The sequence below is a fragment of the Adiantum capillus-veneris genome, chromosome 8, assembly GCF_014529385.1.
Source record: "Adiantum capillus-veneris isolate H3 chromosome 8, ASM1452938v2, whole genome shotgun sequence".
Taxonomy (NCBI): domain Eukaryota; kingdom Viridiplantae; phylum Streptophyta; class Polypodiopsida; order Polypodiales; family Pteridaceae; genus Adiantum; species Adiantum capillus-veneris.
Genome location: NC_140938.1, coordinates 33192591 through 33216034, shown reverse-complemented (window position 1 = coordinate 33216034; position 23444 = coordinate 33192591). Strand labels below are relative to the sequence as shown.

The 23444-nt window shown below is 40.6% G+C and overlaps 1 protein-coding gene and 1 pseudogene across 1 annotated transcript in view; one reads left to right on the top strand and one right to left on the bottom strand.

The window, feature by feature from the left end:
• The first annotated feature begins 10811 nt into the window (after window positions 1-10811).
• LOC147451929 (uncharacterized) lies at window positions 10812-14119 on the top strand (annotated as a pseudogene).
• Window positions 14120-18304: 4185 nt separating this feature from the next.
• The window catches only part of LOC147451928 (protein IQ-DOMAIN 6-like), a 42793-nt gene continuing 37653 nt past the window's right edge, over window positions 18305-23444 (bottom strand). Inside the window, exon 6 of the mRNA XM_086517804.1 lies at window positions 18305-19154. Coding sequence (XP_086373930.1) covers window positions 18723-19154 — 432 coding nt within the window. The 3' untranslated portion in view covers window positions 18305-18722. The remainder of the gene's footprint in view (window positions 19155-23444) is intronic.

Genomic DNA, 23444 nt, shown 5'->3' with positions numbered 1-23444 from the left:
GTATGTGTGTGTGCGTTTTTGTTTATGTTTGTACTCTTTCTCTCTCTCTCTCTCTCTCTCTCTCAAAAACACTATGTGTGTGTGTGTGTGTGAGAGAGAGAGAGGGAGAGAGAAAGAGGGGAAGGGAACATGAGAGTGAGGAGAGGGAAGGAGCATACCTGGCTCTCCTTCCTGTCACCCGTGTGTGTGTGTGTGTGTTGTGTGTGGGAGAAGAGAGAGGAGAGAGAGAGAGAGAGAGAAGAGAGAGAAGAGGGGAGAGCGTTACCTGCTCCTTTCTTGAGGGCGTCGAAAAACTCAGATCTGAGATCTGAGTTTTTGGGCGCTCTCTGTTATTTTTTTTAGCTTAGCCGGCGTCGCTATGAGCGTCGCAAATTTACTTGTAAATTTGCGATGCTCATAGCGACGCCGGGAAATTTTTTTTTGAGCGTCGCGGTGTGAGCGTCGCTAATATGAATAGCCTCTTGTAGTGGTTGTTGTTTTTGTAAATTGATTTAAAAAATCCTATATTGGTCAATTGAGAAAAAAATACGATTTAATTGTAACAAAAGAATCCTTCCATAATTGGTTATGGTGTTTGTCAGTGATTTGTCATGTAAGAATTAAGGTTGTCTTTCTATGAAGATCACAGCCTTGTAGAGTATAGATAGGACAAGATGACATGGAAAAGATAATTGGTGTATAAATGAACTAATGAAGTGCAATAAATTGCTATCAAATTGATGCGGCAAAGATGAGGAAGGATGCACATGCTCTCAAGTATAAAAAAATGACAATCAAGAACCAAGTACTAGACACAGGAGCATTACAAATGACCGTACAAAAAGAAACTTACAATGACTTGAACATTAAGTACAGACCTAGAGCTCTTATTTTTCTATCAATATTACTTTATGCTCAAACATGAAGCCCAAGAGAGCCTAGGAGAGAAGATAATATTTTTCATTATATAATTTGTTTTTTTTTCTTAAAAGTAAACTTTGATCTTTTGGAATTTAGAAGGTAGTCTATTCATTGATAACCCTTTTTGTTGTGGTGCAATACATAACAAATGATAAATAATATGTTGACGATAAAATTTACTATATCGTGTACAAAAACTTGCTCAGGTTTGTCCTTGCTCGGGAAAAATTGCTCAGTGCATGGTAACACTCGTGATTGAGATGCTTGAGGTTCTTGTTTATGATTGAGATTCTAGGGTTGTACTTGAGGTGGGAACCCAACCCAAATTTGAGGGGCTTAAGGACCGAGCTTGTGGCGAGAACTGGGCCCAAGGTTGAGGGGCTTGAGGTGGTCACAAAAGTCAACACATATCCCTACAAGGAGGGGGCGAGACATTCAAGAAGGGGGTGGTGTGTGCTTGACCACTCTCTCTCCCCAAAGGGCACCCCTTGCTCAGAGGATAGTATAACACATGTCAAGCCCCTAGCTAGGTTACCCTGAAGGAGTGTGCAAAGCCTATTGCTTGATCTCTACAGAGGTCCAATGATAATTTAGTTTTTTTAATAATTGTTTTTTCATTTATCAAGTCCTCTCTCTCAAAGGGAAAGGGGGACACACTTGTCCCAAGGCTACCCTTGTTGCTTGAATGCCCCTTGCATGTATGTGATTGGCTAGGCCTCGAGGGTCCAATGAGCTTCAAGTATGAGCTACAAGGGGGGGTCAACCAAAGAAAGAAGGGGAGCTTGTTGGGGGTTATACTCTCCCATACACACTCCCACACACTCTGATTGTGTGAAGTGCAAAGTGAAAGAGCTCCATCTCCTTCTCCAAGCTAGTAGAGAAATTGAGAGCCTACACCAACACTCTTGGCTATGGAATGCAAATCCAACCAAGAGCTATGCTTCAATGCTTAAGCTTTCCATCTTCTCCATCTTCATTACTATGCTATTATGTATGCTAGCAAGAAGAGTGATGATAAGTGAAAAACTACTTCTTTCTCCTATGTGATGTTTCTTCTTCCTCTTTCCTACTCTCATTCCTTGCTAAATCTCTCCACCTTTGAAGGTGTTTGAGGCCTTGGGACTGAAGGCTTGGGATAGTTAATTCTTTTTACAAAGTTTATGTTATGCTTGTGATGCATGAAGCTTTCCATCTTCATTGCATCACCCTAGGTCACAAGGAACATAAAGTTTGTATTGTACCAAGTCTCTCTTAATGGGAGAATCTATAATACAAATGCCTATTGGAGGGGGGGACCAGCTCCACATAAATCCGGTCCTCAATTGTTGTCAAGTTCTCTAAACTCTCTCTCTCTGCAAAATTATTATTCATGCCAAGTTAATTAAGTACTATGTTTATTTGCTACCATCAATTTAGTTCACCCTCTATGTTCTCAAGGTAATCTCACAACAGTGCTTTCTCTAAGTTTCCTAATTCCACTACTCTCAAAGTTCATAGGCCATTTCCATTACAAATACATAATTAGATTGTCTTGCAAAAAGTCATACCTTCTACCCTAATTTCACGACACATGCACATCCATGGAAACCTCATAAACTCCATAAACTTTCCCAACTTCTCTATTGAAAAGAAGAAACCCTAATTTACTCCCTCACACATTGGAAAATAGAAAGCAAATAGGTCAGGAGTACACTTGACCACCAAGAAGAACCCCTGCCTCTTTCTCATCAAGAGAAGATAAAGTAATGATATTTTTCAAGGAATCATTCCCCCATGTTTTGAAATCATGGAATCCATTTCTCTTGTTCCATTTTCCACTTTTTGCCCAGAGTTAGTCATTGTATCAGTCTTTTGGGCAAATTTTGACCCCAGAAAGGCATTTTTGAGGGGGAAATCCAAATCATGTCCAAAATTCCTTAAATTTGATATGCATGATCCTTGTTAGGTAAGTATTATATTCATACATCACTATGAGGATTTGAAAATGTTTATTGCAACCTTTTACCACAGTTTGTAGAGAGAGAGTCCAAAATGGGTTGGCCAAAGAAGAGAGAGGAGGGCAAGAGAGCATTTTTTTCATTTCAAATACTACCATGGATATTACTGCACAAATTATCGTGATAATTACCACTTAAATTGTTTCTAAATAGCACAAGACATATAAAACATCATATAATCCACGTGTATCACCTAAAAAGTAGCCTCTTTGAGGACTAAAGAGCTCTAAGATCTTGTCATTTTCTTATTTGGTATTCAGCTTTTCCCATGGCTCAAGGAAATCCAATTCCAAAATGTTCTTATCTTTGATGAGAGAGCTTAGTCTCGGAGCTATTAGGAATATTCTCTATGATCTTTCCCTTCATCTTAATGCATTGTGTTCACAAATTTCCCCAGTAGCACTTCTTTGTACATCCTAAAATTATGTACGCTAAGGTATCTTTCCCTAATAGGATTTTCCATTTTGCATGTCAAATTCAATTGAAAAATATCTCGTTTCCTAATTTCAATATATGCAATGAAAACTAGTAGGGCTCATTTATATTCCATTTTAGTGGTGATGCATACTTTTATTTTCTACTGTTAAGAGAGAGAGAGAGACAGAGAGAGAGAGATTATATACGTACCTATGCTCATGACCCTTTACGCAACCCCAAACAAACTCTTGAGCATGCCAGCACTACCACTGCTTGTCTTTAGATATCACAAATGCATCATATACATGTGCATCTCTCTACACATCCATATGTGTGTACATGTTTTCCCAAATATGACTCACACTTTGGTAGCAAGAATGTCAAGCTAGTGCATTTTTCTATACATCTACATGGGTGTGTCTTTGCATCTACGTGCATGTGCACCCATGTGTAGCAAGGCTGATACATACAAATTGATTTACAAACTTTACTCAGATTTGCTTCAGAACCTAGAGGCAAGAAACCACAAGCTATTCAAATACAAGACATGGCACCGAAGGGGCACATCCACTATATCATCCCACGTATCCAATTTATGTAGGAGATAGGCAAAATATAGTAGTTTCAAGTTTCTACATGGAATCTTTTTCCTGTAGGAGATTTATAAACTACAAAGAGGTCCATGACTCCATAGCACAATGCATCACATAAAGAATTGGGTTTCACGTTGAATGCTAAGATCATACATGAGACTCTCTAGTGAGATAAATTTTCCATTTTGACGTGTTTTTAGCCATAATAGAGACCCTTTTCTTATATTGGACGAGACCCAAAGGACTAAATTCTTTGAAGGCCCTTTCAAGACCCCAAAATTCCTCTAATGGTGTGCTCTCATTGCAATAGGTCATGTCTACATAGTTATACTAGGAGCAAATACGATGAAACAATATATTATCTCACTTTACGAGGCCTCCCTCTCATCTTGGATCAACTCAATGTAAATTCCTATATCTATTTAGACATCTCCACTTGGAGAGACATCCTCATCATCATCCAAAATCCATCTATGTTTTTTCTATGTACACAGTTTCTAGTGCCTTCTTCTCTAGTCAGTGCTTCCTCTACATTTCCTCTTAGTTTTCCTTTATGATTCCCTCTACATTTTCTATTTTTTAGGAGGTTGTAGTCCTTGTAGACTCATGCACTTTGCAAGGAAACCTCAATGACATACCACCATCTTGGTTGCAAATTCTTGGGAGTAACTTAAAACCTAAAGTGTAAATCTTATTCATAAGCACAAAGTACAAATGCAAGAATAAAGTAAAAACATAAACTTTCTACGCAAAGTTTTGACTAGAAACACAAAGCTAACCATAAACACAAAACTTGAACTAGAAACTAAAAACCAAAAACCTAAACTTAAACTGCAAACTTAAATCAAAAGTGCAAACCTAAACCGCAACGCAAGTCTAAATTGCAAGCCAAAAATGTTAACATAAAGTTTAAATATAATCATAAACCATGAAACCTAAACCTAAACTTAAACATAAACTACAAATACTAATAATACAATGCAAACCTACTCTTAAAATTTATACCTATATGTAAAGTATAAATAGATTTGTTTGAGAAAAACTTAAACCTAAACTGTAAGACCTATACTTAAATCATAGCTAGGTTTAAACCGGGAAAAACATAAACCTTTCAACCATAATTAGGTTTGTTTGAGAAAACCCAAACCTAAATCATAATTAAGTTTATTTGGAAACCTAAATTGACACTACACTGGTAATGAGACATTTTTATGTTGTGAGTCTCTTTTATGTCCTCTTGACCAAGCAATTCTCTAGAATTACTCGATCAAAACCTAAGTTTTTAAGTATTTTATATCCACAAAGTGGGCTTATAGTTGGAAAAAACTAGACATGGATATGGGCTATAGATTCCAGCTTTTACCTTGTGCTTACAAAGGAGATGTCAACCTTCTTTGTTAGTGCTATATAACTTGGAATAGAAGTCTAGAACATGTTTTATGCTTTCAAGGAATAGGATATGTTTGTAATTTAAGTTATAGCCTATTTATGAAAAGTTGCATGTGCTAATTAATTGAAAAATATTATACTTCAGTAAAAAACTTAGCATCTTAGATACAATATAAACACAAGTTCAATTGTGCATATGAATTTTATATCATATATTCATTCTTTCTTAAATTTTGGGACACCTAATACCCTATAGAGAAAACAATGTAACATTGGGGTTATATATTGGTTTTACTAGAATAAAGATCAATTTGAGACACGGGTATATTTATTTCAATATTGTCTTGTATTTGATAGTGGAAAATAGTAAATGTGTAGCTTACATAAGAATTTCATTAAAATTTTAAGCCATGTTGATAGCTTTTCAAGGGATTGTAAAGGCCACCTTATGGAAGCCAGTTTTTTTGTACATGCACTTTTAGTGCTTCACAATTGTGTCCTAAATGATCCTAGGATGGAACATTTTGAAGAATTTCACACTTTCTATGGGTATGTATGAATTTTAAAGAAAATAAATATATACTTAGTGGAAATAATGAGTATAGCCATCTAAACATCGAGGATATGCCAGCAAAATGAAAAAATGTGATATTTCTGTAATGAAGTCTATGTCTAGAATAGAAATTATGGGGCTTCCAAAACCAAAAATTTCAATGAAAAACTTATTCAATTTTGTAAGAAAAATAGGTTTATGGTCTAGAAAATTCCGTGAAATTCTTAGAATGGGATTGACCTAGAGAATTTGTTATCTTTAGTAAAATTTAGCAATACATCTTAATTTGAAGCCTACCATGACCAACTAGTGAGAATGTTACTAATTTTGCTAGTAGGAGTGGTCTTTTAGCTTCAAGATCGAGTAATAATTCCCAAAAAATGGAGTATTGGATTTTTTTCCAAAACCCTAAAGGATACTTTTATGTTTTGTTAAGTAACCAAATTATTGCTAAAGATACATAAACTAAAAAACCAAGCCAAGTTGGCATAAGCATCCATCACAGGAGCTGAGCTGCTCGATGGACCTATGGAAGGACAAATTTGGATGCAAGATGAGAGTTTCATGGTAATCACGAAACCCCCCCCCCACCCCCCCCCCGGGTCAATGTCTCTCTTTGAAATATGACACTTCTTTCTTGCTACATTCTTGCTTTCTGGCTACATTCTTGGATTGCTAAAAAGGATGAATTTCTCCGTCGTTGGACCCGAGAGTACCATGGAAGGGATGCAGCTCTTTCACAATGTCTTGACAGAATTTGTGAGGCATCAATCCACGTCTTTCACAACGGAATGTTGCAAGAGGACACTCTCGATGAAGACACTCTCCCACTTCCTAGGTGGACCAATGATGCCACAAAACGTGGACAAAGTCATTCTTGTCGGAAAAAATTTGCGAGAGAGTGTTTTGGATACAGCCCTGGGTATACAGACGGTCGTGCCGCACATTACTACACATACACATCAATGGCACTATCCTTAGAAAAACAAGATCCAAATGAACTCTTAGAGTTATATGGAAAACACATGATGATAGGATATAAGGGCAATGTGCCATAAAATATATCCAAATTCTCAACAAGTTGAAACACAACTTGTAATTTGTACAAGTTGTCTTGAGCACAATACCATTTTCCTATTGCAGATTGTACATGTTCTGTGGTAAACACATTACCATCTATCTAATTTTCTCAAAACATATATAAGACTTACATATTGTGTTAAAGACTCAAAGTCTCTTGCTCCACCTATGGTTCACAAATTCCATTGTCTCTCTCCACTTTCTTAGGCCTTCACGAGCACTAGAGTTTTTGAAAGCCTCAGAGGATTTAATTTTTCTTTGTTGTACTTGTCTAATTGCCTAAGTTGTTGTTGAAGATGCTAATACTTTCTTTTGCTGCATGCGGTGAAGAATTCTGCGATAGAACCATTGGAAAAGCTCTTTCAAACTGTTTGCCTTGTCTCAAGAGCCACCATACTGAGTGTCTCTGAAGTAGGCTGAAGTAGGAATTCCTTGCCATGTAATGAGACTTTTCTATGCCCTAGGTATCAAAATTTCTAGGTTTCCATACTTTTGAATGAAGTATGGGAAATGGTTGAAAATGATGTGTTATAAATGAAGCAAAGTTGGTAAGCACATTGAACTCTGACAAAGTTGTTTCTAATCATACGAATGGTTTTGAGAGTACCATGTAATGAGTAATCTGAGTGTCTGTCCATGCTGTCTTGAATGATTTCTTCAGAAAATGGAGGATCTCTTTAAACTTGTTGAGATCCTTATGTGACCAATCATCTTTGTCACACATAAAAAAGAGTGCATCTATGGAACGCCAAACATCGACCTTGGCATTGTGAGTAGCTGGCTCCTTGTCCTTCACGGACATATGAAGTTTTTTCCATTGCAAATACTCAACTTTGCTAACATAGGTGGAGTGATATATCCTTCCACGCATTGTCAGCTTCACATCTTTTATGCCTAGTGGTTTAGATTAAAAACTGTGTGCCTTGACCCTGCTAATGGATGTTTGAAAGGCAAGTCCTTCTCATTGGTTGATCTTTTCTCGTGACGTTGGATTTTGAAGTTGCATCCATGAAGACCCATATATGACAATACTAGTTCAAGGGCCTCTAGAGCTATCTCACTTGAGTTCTTGATTTTCCAAGCAAACTCAATGTAGAGATATATTAACTTCTCCATAATTTTGCAAAGAGCATGTACTGTACAAATGTAGACATTGACAAGTGGAATTTCCAAAACTGGGTGGAAGTTAGGGTCTTCATTGTGACGAGTCAGAGCCTTTCTCCCCACTTTGAGTCCATCACCTTTGCAGACTCTATTCAGAACAAGCATGGAGATGTTTTCATTACACCCATTCCAAAATTGTACATACACGTCAGTGTTTTGTGGTCACCTCCAAGATGCCATTGGACTTGAAAGTCTCCCCTCCCATCGGCAATGAGCACCTCGATCTCCTCGATTCATTTGTTGATCAATTATGTCAGGAATAGGGGTTTGATTGAAGACCCAAAATAAAATGTCATGGTCCTTTTTCTTTACTTGCAAGATTCATCCTAATGTGATGTAAAATGAAATGTATTATTTTAGTACAAGAGCTGGAAGAAAATGACTTACCTCAAAACCAGCGAGTCACCATATATTGGTTGCTGATTGAACATTGAAGTCTAAAGGATCATTGGTACGGCATTTTGAAAGTGTCATATTCATTAATATGATTGTCACTCGCTCTAGCTTCTTCTCTTTAAGAATCTCACACTCATCTAGCTTCAAGACAAAATGTAGCACACCGCCAGAATCTTTAAATATGACATTGTAGAACTCTACCATTTTAGTTTGCAACGAAGTAAGGTCCATGAAGATATTGTTGTACACATCATAAGTTGTCGTTTTCCTTGGTCTTTGTAAGTACTTTGAATATGAAAGGGACCTCCAAGGAAGTCGATATGTGCATTGTTGAGTTGAAGTCTCTCTTTCTAGACACTTGCTTTGTTGTTAGTAGTAGCTTAGGCTTTATTCCCTTCTTCACAAATGTGGAGGAGAGAGACTATTGAATAAGTGAATATCCTCTCTTGCTCACGCCAAGTGAGTCAAGTGTGCCTTGTATCGCTGTGATTGATACTGCATTCTTTCAAATAAAACAGTCCACGATATCCCGTTGCAAAACCATAAACTTTTTGTCATGGATCGTGGGATCAATGTTTTCCTTGTCCGGATAGATAGCATGTCTACGAAGAAAGCAATACATAGATAGCACGTCTAATTGAAAAAATGAAGTAAGATTTAACTCCTCGCCTTAGTGCTTGGATTCTTTTTTTAAGACCACCAGATCCAACCTTCAAGGTTTCAAGATTCCGTAGTTTCTTCTTTCGTACACGAGCACCCAAGCTCGTATCTTTCTTTCGTGAGGTCTATACCTTTTCTCGTAGGACTTGTAATTCTTGTGTGTGCTGCAATATGGTTTTTTGGTCATTACAATGCAAATGAGAGAGTTGTAGAATCTCTTTTGCTTGAGCATGAAGCATGCATCTATGATTTTTAGCTTGGCCAGTTAGAGTTTTGCAATAGCCAAGCAAGCCATTCTCTCCATCACCAGCAAAGGTCAATAAACTAATAGGATTTGTCAATGCAGAAGAGGCATTAGTCTTAGGATTAATAAGATAGAGCAAACCATGTGTCCAAATGTCTACATGTTTTGCTCCCTCTGCTATGAGTCTCTCTTTTTGTGCTAGTGTCACTTGTGTGGTAGTTTTGCTTCGCGTACATAATGACTCATATTGAGGATCCAAGTCAGTGTGTGGATGATATTTTAGGACATTTGGCCAGGAGGTTTGTGGATGTGGAGACGGCCATTAGTGGTTAGTGCGAGGAAGACAAGAAAGCCATTAGTGCTCAATGCAAGAAACATTGTGGAGCTGAGTCGTTGAATCTCTCTCCAAGATGATGGTGCATTAAATGTAACTGAAAAGAGGCATTCACTCAATCATCGTGACCGTTATGACGTTGTGGAAAGAATCTATTTGGAAGTACACTTTTTGGACGGTTGTATCGAGGACACCTTTTCTTTTACCACACCTATTTTCTAGAGACAGAACTCCAAAATTTCTATTTTCTCAGAAGGCCCTCCAAACGACCTCCAAAATTTCCTAATGGATGGGCGGGGAAAGAGAGAGAGATAGGGGGTTGGAGAGGGCAGGCGAGGGGAGAGATCGATAGGGACACACACACACAGAGGGCGGGGGGGGAGAAGGGGAAGAGAAAGTGCTGGAGAGAGGGAAGAGAGAGAGAGGGGGGGGGGGGGGAGGTGGAGAGAGAGATGGTGGGCTAGAGAGGACGGGCAGAGAGAGAGAGAGAGAGAGAGAGAGAGAGAGAGAGAGAGAAGGGGGAGGGGAGGGGCCAGCATAGCGAGAAAAATTGATGTTGGAGAATAATCATCATCCTCACCCCTCACAATTCCCTTGTATGGGTTTCCAAAATGCTTTTCAAAAAGGAAATTTCACAATATTTTGCTCAAAATTAGGTAGAATATGTTTCTTTTATTCTTGCTCCTAGCAGGCAGTATGGAATTTTCAAGGGACACAATGAGTTTACAATGTACAGGGTAGAGTGTTCGGGAAAAATGTGGCTCAGCTTAATAAGCGTTGCCGTTGTCAATTTCAAAATGCCGAAAAGGAGAAATTTCGTCCCAAAATAGAAAAAATAGTGTGAAAACTCAAAAAAATAACCTAATTTTCTAAAATTTCCTCTTGACAAAATGAAGGAAAGGAATTTTGTATGTTTGGAAAAATGATTTTTCCCAAACATCATTTTTCCGAACACATTTGTCATTTGTGCTGAATGTATTTAATTTGTGATCGGCCGATGGTCATTCAACGGGATTCATTCAAACCGTTGATCCCCTTTAAAGCCGTATTTCAAAGGAAGCTTGACCAGTCGCGACTCGCGACGCTGCAGACAGTCCATTGTCAAGATTAGCGCTAATTACGCACTAACTTCGATATATATCAGGAGCACCGTATGCCAACGATTCATAGCGATGGGATTATCAGCATCATTGCGGCTTCATCAGGGAGAGATCATGCATAATACTGCAGTAATCTTGAATTGCAGCCGTTAATCAACGCTGGAGTCATCAATTAGTGGGCAGCTGCAGGAAAATCAGGATAATAGTCACGCGATTGGCGCCCAATTAGTCGCTGTTGTCGATGACCGGCCTGAAATCGAGGAAATTGACATGCCACTCTTCAGATGCAGCTGCATTTTGGGAGGGAGATGCAATCAAATCAAAGCAGATGAAGACATTCCAGAGATCACAAGCAATAATCAGAACAGAACCATCGATGGCACCTCAGAGGGGATTAATGTCGTTAATGAGAATGAGATGGAGCATGCCTTGCTTTACCTGCACAGACCATGTATTGGTTCTCTCTCTCTTGGGATGATGGTGCACCGGCCGGGAATCCTCATTCATCGGGATTTGATTCTCACTAGCCATGGAAATCTACCCAACTTTGACGCTGCTGTGGATGGTGAATTTGTCCTTTGTTACCTCCCAAGCTCACGCCGGAGGCGAAGCATTCGTACCAAAACCATCCTGACGCGTCAGTTAGAGCCCCATAGGTAAGTATCAACAGCCCATGATCTCTTGCTATAAGAGAAAATTCAGCAATATTAAACAGGAACATTCAAAATGCATATCTTCTTTACATTAATGTCTGTAAGTGTTAATGTAGGCTCCCATTGATCGATCTAGTCAATCTTCTGTCAAAACCTCAAAGTTTAATCCTTTTATCACACACTAATAAAGATTTATGATGTGCTTATTTGTGAAAAGTTACACTTACATTTGTGTAAAAAAGAACATCATCCAAATCATCCAAAAGACAGATGTCACAATAAAATTAATGGGTGGCTTTCTTTTTTTATCAATAGGTGCTTTCTGACGAGCGAAGCTCTTGACCTGACGCTCGTGGCATGCGAGGCAGTGCCGGAGAATATCACAGAGATAATACCTTTATCGATTCACCAGCACTTGGGATCCATGGATCTCTTGGAGGAGGGCCACCAAGTTTATGTGCTAGGGCACTTACAGAGCAATGAACTGAAAGGAATTCTTGCGTCCGGAACTGGATGCACAACCGTGTTTCCGTTGAAAGATACGAGCAGCAACACATTGGTTGCCTTTACAATCACAAGGGAGCCAAAGCAGGGCATGAATGGGCTATGGATGCCTGGATCAGCTGGATTTGATGATCAAGGAGAGTTCTCGTTCATGGTGGCAAGACCACAGCTCTCGTCTACATCCAACAATTCTAATGCAAATACAGCGCAAAACCTAGCTTCAAGAGAAAATCACTAGAAAATACTACCTCTAGCAACATAGCACAATATGGAGTGCCCCTCTATGTTATTCAAGACTGGATGCTGATGCATGGCATAAGGGATTTGGACAATTTGCCGCCTCCAATTCAGTTATCTACTAATGCGTCAAATGCTTTTACACCGACGACAGGCTCTAGGAGCATGGATGGGAGCCCATTAATCCCACATGGTAGTTTGCCGCTCAGTGATAGGAACTCTATCAATTATGTGGTGGTGATGAACGCCAGTCGCCTCATGTTAGAGAGCCAGCCTAGGAGGAATTCAAGTCCCTCAGAGTCGTTCATCTCTTATGAGCCAACTTGTGTGGGAAATGAGACTCCCTTGCAAATAACTTCAGCAGCTGGTTTAGGATTACACACCATTAGTGCTACCAAAGTGGACTTACACAGCCATATTCTTAAGGAAAAGAGTTTTGAGCTGCCTATAGGAGCTAGTACTGGTGAGGGAAACAATGGCGAGCCTGTTTTCATGCAAAATGCGAGGTCAACACGTGATTTCCAACGGTCTATCTCTGAGTCAGTAACCTCTCGGCCCTCGGCCATTGAAATGGCACTCTAGGACAAGCCTCCCACCATCTTATAAAACAAACTGTGATAATGCAAGAGATTACGAATGGTTTCAAAATGATGAGAAGACCATATTAGCATTTCCAAAGTTTGGACTCAATCAAGACAAGGAGTTCAACATTGAGGAGCTGCAGGCTAGATTAAGTTCAAGCGGTCTTAGTCATGCACCATTGCAACATGAGCAATACTCTGACTTAGATTCTGGCCATGGTAGCGCACCAATTGTACGACAGGAGAGTAATCATGACGATAGCCAGACCACATTGACTGGCGTCGATGTTGATGAACAAATCTATGAGGAAATTACTCTGGAAACACCGAAATCAATGATGGTTGTTGAGTTCACTACTGATGTCGATGAAACAAAGCAACTTAATGCCATTGCACCTACATCTTCATCTGATGATTTTCGAATTAAAGAGGCTAATGATGTCAGTTCAAGGGAAAGAGAGGTAGGAAAGGGAGAAGGCAGCACAAGCTATGTAGAGCCTGATCAGAAAGAGGCAAGCCATGTGCTCATAGAGATAGGTAGTGGGGAGGATAAGCAAGGCAAGCATTATGCTCATGTAGATGAGCAAGCCAAGAACAACATTGAAGGAGAAATAATTAAGAGGGGAAAATGGGATCATAATATGGAGCCCTTAATTAAAGGGCATGAGGAAATGGATACTAAGGGTAGTAAAGTTGGTAATGTCTTGAATGTGGTGAATGCAAAACAACAAGATGTTCCTATCGAAAATGTCAAAGGTGGATTAATCATCGTTACCGAGCAGAGTGATGCTTACCTTGGATGCAATAGTGCAATGAATATGGGTGCAATCCCTAATGAAAGTCTGCCAGAAGGGATACTAAATGTGGGTGCAATCCCTAGTAATAGTATGTCAGTTAGAGAATTCAATGTGGGTTCATTCTCTAATGATGATATGTCAGCGAATGCATTTAATGCAGGCATACTGCCTAACCATAGTATGTTAGGAAAGGCATCAAATAACAGTGAGGGAAAGAAGAAACAGCCATATTCTGCATCACCAGCATCATCTACCCACATAACCCCCCATTAAGGCCAGATGAAGTGTCCAAGAGAATACAAGGTATGGGAATGTAAGCAACATTATGCAGAGTGCAAACATGAGAAATACAAGCAGCAAGGAAGAGAAGGGTGGTGGTAGAAGAAGAAGCAGTAGTGGGAGTATTGGGCCCCCTCTCAAAAGTCTCTTCCTTGATGTTGGTTCCTCCCTTGTTTCCGGACGATGGATGAAATCGAGCAGCTCGAACAAAGCTCCCCATTTTGATGACAACCCTAGCTAGCTAATTTTTAATAATTGCAAGGAAAAGAAATCCTCAGAATTTTGTTTCTAATGCAAAGGGGGCGGGACAATCATTTCTAAAGGAGAAAACAACACCCCAAGGTCATGCCATAGCTCTATGAAGAGTTTTTTATCAGCCATAGGCCCATAGCTACTTGGATCCGCCACCCTTCAAACGTGAAAACAGATCCTCAGGACTTAAAAGCCTTCTGATTGAAAACTTTAACAGACCTATTTTTGACCATCATTCATTACTGACTAGATTTTTTTTCATCCTATAGCAATGAGAAAAGAGGGAAGCTTTACAAGTATGGCTCTAGTACACAGCTTGAAAACTTGAAAACTTGAGAAACTAAATTCTTTAGAGGCTTAGAAATCAACTGATGATTGATCAGTTTGAAGGGTCTTTTTTGAAGAACCATGATATATTAATGCCATTCAAACTCAAGAATTTACATGCCCAAAACAACACATCCAAAGAGCATGGCTCAGTTGGTTGAGCCTTGAAGCCTTCGTGAGGTACCCCCGGGGTAGAGAGTTCGAGGCTCACGAGCCGCATTCAATGTGTCCTTCTCATTTCCCCATTGGGGAAGTTGTTCCCATGGTATGGCCCCTTGTGAGTGTAAAATGCACAGCAATATAAAGTTGGGAACACATGGATATATGTAGAGTTCTCACTACTTCCTTCCCCCACGCTGATGGTTAAAAAACAAGAAGTACCTTGATCATTAAAAAACTTTCAAGAGTTTACCTTCAATCCTCTTCAAGCATCTCAACCATTCAAATGCAAAGCAAGATTGATGATCATTGCTATCAAAGCTTTATAACCCTATGTTTTGTGTAGATGAAGGTAAGTAGATTGCAGCTTCTATTGATGCAACTAGGAGGCAGCATCGTTTTCCTTTTGAAAAATGTCAAGAAGAGAAAAAAATATAAATGCTTTGATATTGCTTTATTGCTCATCTCTCTCTCTCTCTCTCTCTCTCTCTCTCTCTCTCTCTCTCTCTCTCTCTCTGTGAAAAAGAGTGGAACTAATGATACAATAATGTTGGACTACATTAATACTAAAGCCACCAAAAATAAATAGTTTAACTAAAGAAGATTCATGGCATACATCTACAAATCCAATCCAACGCTTGACAATTGTTCTCAAAGGTTTCAGCATGATACTAAGACCAAATCCGTATAGCCCTAATCTGTTTGGAAAGAGAAAATCTGGGTATAAAGAATGATTGGTAGGTCAGGATCCGCTCAATCAGTCTAAGTTATATGCCTAATTAATTAAATTAATCAACTTCATACATTAAACCAATGGGCAAAAACAAAGCTTATCGATCCCTTTTTTTTCACAACACACTGTAACAGGGCCCACAGAGGGAGGTGCTTATCCTTTCCAAATACTAGCCATGAAACATGGTCAGGCAAGGGCTCCATACCATCGGGCAAAGGCCACGCGTAGGCATCACCATGGCCACCTTATTGCTGCACCACATGTACTGACTGGGACAGCGAAGAGAACTTGTAGCAACAAGCTAGGAACCTCCTCCTCGGATGACCCACCCCAGTTAGAGGATGCACTCGAGCAAGATCCCTAGCAAGGTGAACACCAGGTGAGCACAAGGTGTCCATCTAGAGGGGATCCGGGGAGGGATTTGAACCCACAACTAACAGGTTGAGAAGCCAAAGCCTTACCGTTAGACCAACTCTTCAGTCGGGACTATCGATCCCAATCTTGTCCATCACCTATTTTCATCTTCGTTTTGGAGCCCTCATTAAATTAGGCACCTCCACTAGAGTCTTCTTGGTAGCTTCGGAGTTGTTCTTCTCAATGTACAAATTAAAATACTCTTCATTCACCAATTCTTTTGCCTTCTCCATAATTTCTTCACTGAAAAAAAAAATGTCTTGTGCTCGAGTGTCACCACAAAACGTCCCTCATCGAACCATTGTGTGTGTTTTCTTGCATAGATACTTTATGTGGACTTTAGTAATTTGCAAAAAGGTGTAATAATATTTGGGCCTTACTGTCTCAGATGCCTTAATGTGTCTCAAAAAATGAATTTTCTCTAAGAGAGAGACAACTTTTTAAAAATATCAATCTTGCTGATGCAATTTTTACATGATGAAAATGACCAAACTTGCAAAATCTTCCCCTACTAATTATTTTTCATCTTAGTGTCTCTAATATGGCTCTAGATTGGTTTTATCCCGTTCACCCGATCTAGAGATCAAGAGTTGTCAAATTGTATGTGTGCATGTGTGTAAGAGGAGAACCTCCTCATGTGTGTATATGTGTGTCTAGGAGGGAGAGGGGAGAACCATGAACTAACTCTTCTAGCATCACCCAAGTTTGATGGATTGGTCTCAAAAAACGCTTAATAGATCTGAGATAGATGCTTGAGATTTGATGATTTCTAACGAAAATAACAGATCTGCTACTTTTTTCATCTTTACTCTACACTCTCAATATCTCTCTCTCTCTCTCTCTCTATCTCTCTCTCTAATTACTAGACTCTAAAAAAAGTAAACTTCATCATCTCATATTAAAGAGACACAACCAAAAGTATTCAACATATTGTCTCTTCAAAGGCCAAGAATGGAATATTGAGTGTAAGTTATCTACCTTCAGGTTTAAAAGGGTTAACCATCTCAAAAGGAGATGGTTAAAATTGTTAAATGCTGTGGTGATCCCCCCCCCCCCCAAAAGGGAATCATTATTGGTGCTAAGGATCTAAGGATGGCCCACTTTTCATCGTGGGAAGATTACAGAAGTTACCCTAAAGTTTGTGGGAATTTTCAAAATATTCCTTAAATTCCAAAAAATTTCACAACACAAATGTTCGAATGGAATGCTCTAATGTTCACAAAGTTTATTCTTTCTAATAATAGAGACCTATCTTAAACTTTTTAAAACAAAGAATTTTGCAAATGAGCTCTTTCATCTCGAGAGCCCACACTACCATGTAGAATCCTAGCTCTATCATCTACAAAAAGGGAGAACCAATCTTCCAGTGAAAATTTGTTTTAAAAAATCCTCTTAGTGATGTCTACGAGATTGACAAGGCATATTTTGGGAATTTTTGTGAAGCTTGAGGGCAATTTGGGAATCTTCAACAGAATTTGCTAGATATGAAGGGTACTTTGGGGACTTTCCACAAATATCAAGGGTATTTTGGTAATCTTCCCTTTTTTTCCTAACCCAATCAAAGTGGTGAAACTTCTGCTTAGAGAATATTGATGGCCAAACTAACCAAAGGGATAAAGTAGTATTTAGAATGTTTATGACAAACTAACCATGGGGATAAATCAGTGGCTCTAGTACAAGGATAAAAGGTACTCTCTCAAACTTTCGTACGCTCTACTTGCTTTGCACACAAAACCAAATGGTTCTTAAGCTTATAAATCTCATCGATTTGTAGTAGCACACAGAATTTTATCGTTATCCTACTCAAGAGGGTCCTATGGTCATAAGACATCATTTGCTTGAGTGGAGGTGAAAGCTTTGTGAACTTCCATTGAAATGTTTCTTTACATACATAAAAGCTTAGTGAATTTCCATTGAGAACACTTAGAATTACGAAGAAATTCTTGAGCATATTCATCCTCAGAATGTTATGAATGCAAAAACCATGATGATTGGAAAACATGTCACCTTAATCGGAACGTATGAATATATTCACTATGAACTAAGAACTAAGCTGGGCATGGTAAGGTGCTGTGATTTTAAATTAATTTTTATGTCAAGGTTGCATCCGCCATTCATGTGCATGATTGGTGGTGCTCATAAATCAGTTCATACACATGCATACATTGTTTTGGTGGTGGTGGGGGTAAACTGCAGGAATGGACCAGATATGAAAGTTGAGCGCCTCCTCAAAAAATTGCATTACAACAATACCTTGTCTTGACTAGTAAGATTAAAAATCAATTGGCAATAGTCATGGCTAATAAGAACAGCATTCTCAAGGGAAGTTGGCCTAGCGGTGAAAGCCAAGGGCTTCAAGCACGCCCACTATGGTTCAACTCCCCCTGCGACATGCAGGTGTGGGTGTGTCAGCGCAATCCCGTAAAACTAGTTGATGCAAAGCATTAGATTGCTTTTTTTTTTTAAAATTTTTAACAGCATTAAATTACTACAAAACAGGCTCATTCCAATGTAAAAACCATTGTTTAGTTGTAGGAAGGGTAGCCTTGCAAAAACTTGCAGCAGAATTGATGAAAATCAAAGATCATTTACAAGAGCAAACTAGCTGGTCACAAGAAATCAACTAAACAAAGCAGGAAGCCATCGAGGTTGCAGCTTATTGAAAAAGTGTTTCGGAGCAATAATCCAATGAGGTTGTAGGTTATTGGGAATATGTTAGCTGATTGGGAAAGTGTTTGTGTGGGCGCTGGCTACGTAGAGGCCCGGCCTCAATTCCTAGTGATGCTCGAGGTGTTCTCCCCACCAATACAAAAGAGCAGAAAGTGCCAAAACACAGAATTAAGTTCTTCTTTAAAGCCAAAAAGAGCTGCTAAGCATCATACAGACAAGAAGCTTCTTGTCATACAAACGGCAACTTATGACAGCAACTTCATACAATCCAAAACACCCAACAAGTCAATCATAAGACTCTTGGCTTTGCATCCTTGCTATGGTGTTGCTTTGATTTGACAGAAGACTTCTTAGGCTGTACACCATGATTTCGCTTCGGAGACATGGCTTTGCTCTTTCTCCCTTTTCCCTTACTTGAAAGTGATCTCGCCAAGCGGAATCTGCTGGGTGATCCTATCCGTGTATGTACGACTTTGTGGCCATTCAAATTCTCTGCACTAACCTTGGAACTTTTACACTTCTGAATGTGTGTTATGGCAGTGCGATCTGTCAGAGACGTCGTCTTTCTTGCACCATCATTTTGCGGCTTGTTGTCTCCACGAAGGGCAGGCTTCTTGGTTTGTCCATTCAACCACTCATCCAACCAGATCCAAACCCAGGTTGAATTGTCCAGCTCATAGTCAAACAACGATCCAGGGTTGATCTTTGTATTAGCTTTCCACTGTAATAAAACACTCTCTCTCTCTCTCTCTCTCTCTCTCTCTCTCTCTCTCTCTCTCTCTCTCTCACAGACATGGGGCCAGTACAGTGGACTATGTCATGACTTCACCGAGCTTCATCTCTCATATTCAAGATCTCAGTGTGGGCCCTAGGCCTGTTGGAGTAGCAGTGGACCATGCTCTCCTGACTTTTTCAGTGTCTTTCCAGTATAGTGTCTCTCAGACACCACGGAGGATTGCACACACACGGTATACTTTTACACCAGAGACGGATTCAGTTTATGTGGAAGAGATTTACAGACGGATGGGAGCAGCCGAGCCTGTATATACAGTGGAGGAGATCACCACTTTATTGACGGAGATCTTGCATGGGGCAGCAGCAGAGGCATACCCACACACTCAACCAGATCAGAGAAGACGTTCTGGGAACATGCCTCAGAATAGTTGGTATGATGAGGAGTGCAGAGAGATGAGAGTTCAGATTCAGAGCAAGCTTATACTTGGAGTCATTACATATAGACAGTGTCGGATTGCCCTTCGGCGTTTAGTGCGATGGAAGAAGCGGGCCTTTTTAGCCCAGATGGAACGTGATTTGTATCAGCTCTTTTTGAGCCGAGATTCAGGTGAGGTCTGGCGTCTCTTCCATGAGCACTCACCTCCTCCAATGATTACCTCTCCCGAGATTTGGGGTCAATATGCAGCATCATTATATACAGTACCTGGGCAACCACCATTACCAGACCCTCTAGAGCCATGTCCAGCCACTAGTACCTTCTTTACCACTGAGATGGTGAAGAACGCCATTGACAGGATGAGGACTAGGAGAGCATATGATCATGATGGTTTGGTGGCAGAGCACTTGATACATGCTAGAGATTTACTGTCAGAGGTTCTTGCGCGGTTGTTTAACCGTGTCATGTGTGAGGGACTACCCGAGTCCTTGAGATTATCTACTATTGTACCTCTTTTCAAGGCAGGGGACCCCACAGTACCAGGGAACTACCGTACTATTATGATAGGGCACACATTGGCACAGTTGTATGCATCCATTCTTGAACAGCAATTGAGTAAATGGGCAGAAAATGAGGGCATACGAGCAGCAGGATAGGCTGGATTCAGGAGGGGTTTCTCCACTTTGGACCATATTCTTACACTCAGAGCCATTATCGAGGAGGGTCGGGCACATGGGAGACGGATGTATTGTTGCTTTGTGGACTTCCGCAAGGCATTTGACACAGTGCCGAGGGCCAGATTGATGCACAGGCTACTGAAGTTGGGAGTACCCACAGAGTTCATATGGGGGGTCATGGCTTTATACGGCTCAGTGACTGGCCAAGTACGCACTCCTAAGGGGATTTCTGACATTGTTCATTCCACTATTGGAGTGAAACAAGGGTGTCCTTTGTCCCCTACACTTTTTGGTATGTATGTAGATGAGGTCTCTGACTACATTGACAGAGAGGGTGACAGAGGCGCTCAGCTGGCAGGGACATGGATCCCTTTATTATTATATGCTGATGATATTGTGTTAATGTCAGAGTCGCCAGAGGGCATGCAAAGACATTTGGATGCATTGCACAACTTTGCAGAGGATAGTGGACTGTCTGTGAACCTTGGTAAAACCAAGGTTATGGTGTTTAACACCACACCACAGTGGGTCAAGAGATCGGCACCTACACTCGTATATGGCCAGGACACTGTGGAGTACACAGATGAATATACATATCTGGGGGTGGTATTCATGGGACCGAGGTTTACCCTGAGGAGAGCAGCAGAGACTAGACTATCCAGAGCCTATGCGGCATTAGGAGGGCTAGAGAGGATGTGTTCGCAGGTTCAGTTTCAAGAACCACGAACAAAACTATGGCTCTTTGATACTTTGGTTGCTTCAGCTATGCTTTATGGGGTCCAAGTTTGGGGACCATTTGTGAATCATGACAGTTGGAGGAACATGGAGAGACCCTTGGTATTTATGATATCCCGGATGATACACATAGAGGCAGATATACTAGACTGGCTCTTGAGTCCTCTAGACAGTTAGCGATGCAGGGAGATGCATCATGTTGGTATGCACAGATGACCTCATGGTTTCAGAGGCATGGTTTCAGCATGGATAGATTGCTTCCCTTTCAGTATTCCCTGGATGCACCCTCCCTGCCAGTCACACGGACGGAGATCACTAGACTCATTCGTCAGGATCTTATACAGTTGGACACCAGGAGGACATGGGTAGAGCCGATACAGGAGTTGGGCACGAAGATGGCTTTCTACAAAGAGCACCTTCTCCAACTTTCAGGGGATGGGTTTGTGACTCGTCCGAACTACATGGACACTCATTTATCTCATGGTCTGCGATGTGCTATTGGTCAAATTCGCACATCCTCACACCAGCTGGAGATTGAGACGGGTAGATTCAGAGGGATACCACTAGAGTCTAGGATATGTCAACTGTGCGGTAGAGAGCCAGAGACAGAGCTACACTACATATGCCACTGCACTGTGTATTATGAGATACGAGGGCGCTTCCATTGCTTATTCAGGGAGGGTTTTGGACCCCTTGATAGAGTCATGAGGTATCAGGACCAGAGATGCCTTGGCTTATATCTACTTGAGCTACACCGACATAGAGACAGTCTGTTGGGGAGACATGGAGTACGACAGTCGCAGAGACAGATCACAGATTTCTTTGGATCGAGGGAGCCAAGAGACCAACCACCAGCACAGGGTTGTACCCGCATTCATACCAGAGGCACCCTCATTGATAGGGCGATTGAGCTCGGGAGATCAAGACGACCACGACCGAGACACAGGAGCACACTACATCGACGGAGAGTCCAGCAGAGGATCAGAGGCATTCTAGCACGACACCCAGATTGTCATTGAGGGCCTATTCTACATTTTCACATTTCACATTTCACACTTCATTTCAGTTTTCATTTTTACTTTCAGTACTTTTTGTACTTGTAATTCAGACATTGTATTAGATTCACCACTTTGTATCTGATGGTCTCATAGGTCATTTTGGCCTTTTGAAGACGTTAATATATCATTTCATTTCATTTCTCTCTCTCTCTCTCTCTCTCTCTCTCTCTCTCTCTCTCTCTCTCTCTCTCTCTCTCTCTCTCTCTCTCTCTCTCTCTCTCTCTCTCTCTCTCTCTCTCTCTCTCTGTGACATCGACGGAGACTACAGCAGAGGATTCGAACCATACTCTCTCGACGTCCAAAGTGCAGATGAGGATGGATCTCCACCATATCTCCCCCCCCCCCCCCCCCCCCCCCCCCCCCTTCTTTCATTGTACTACACATTGTATTTTGTTTCAGTTCTTTTTTATTCCGGACATGGTATCAGATTCACTATGTTGTAACGGCTTGGTCTCATAGGTCATTTTGGCCTTTTGAAGACGTTAATATATCATTTCATTTCATTTTTTCTCTTACTTACACACACACAAAGAGACCCTTTAATTAGTAGAAACATGTCCAAAAGCATGATATATTAACTAATTCCTCTAGCTATGCTGACGACACACTTCGAGGAAAATTTTCTGCCTCTTGTATCTGATGAGACCCTGTAAGGTTGAAAACCCACAAATAGTTTTGGTACCTGCTCAATGCCTAAAAAAGGATGCAGCTCTCCAGAAAATCTACAAAGAAAATGTGATTCTTTAGTTGTGATTGGAATTAACACTTCAATCAAACCACGAATTGGTAGCTAGAGTGCTACCAAGCAGACAATGACACCCTGTAGGCCCCAAAGACTGGCGCCCCTTTCGGTATTTCTTTAATCTTATAAATCTTGGGACAAAACTTGTAAGTTCCTACAAGCTGTCCCGCTTTTACCGGGCTGAAAATGGCCTACCCTAGCCCGGTTTCGGCAACATAACCGCAATAGGAGGCTTCACAGACAAAATCCCCATGTAAAAGATGACTTCCCCGGCGCATAGGCACTTTCCCGAACTTGGCGAGAATCTGCGGCACGCTGAATTCTCTGTTTTCTGCCCCGAAAATGCACCCGATCACCTATACCATGATCTCAACGCTTCCCCGAAGCTCCTAGGGGTATTAGGGATCAATTAGGGTCAAAACCCTAAACTTGCAAAAATACACAACACGCTGTATTTGTTAGGTGCAACAGAATGAATGTTGTTTTTTCTCAAGATTAGTGATCTTTATCGCTCAAGGTTCCTTTTAGTTCTTAGGGAAAGAGAGAGCTTTCCGTCTTGTAGAGTGTTGTGGTCACGAACAAAGTGAGTGGATTGTGCATGCAAGTGAATGAGACTAAGAGAAGGAGA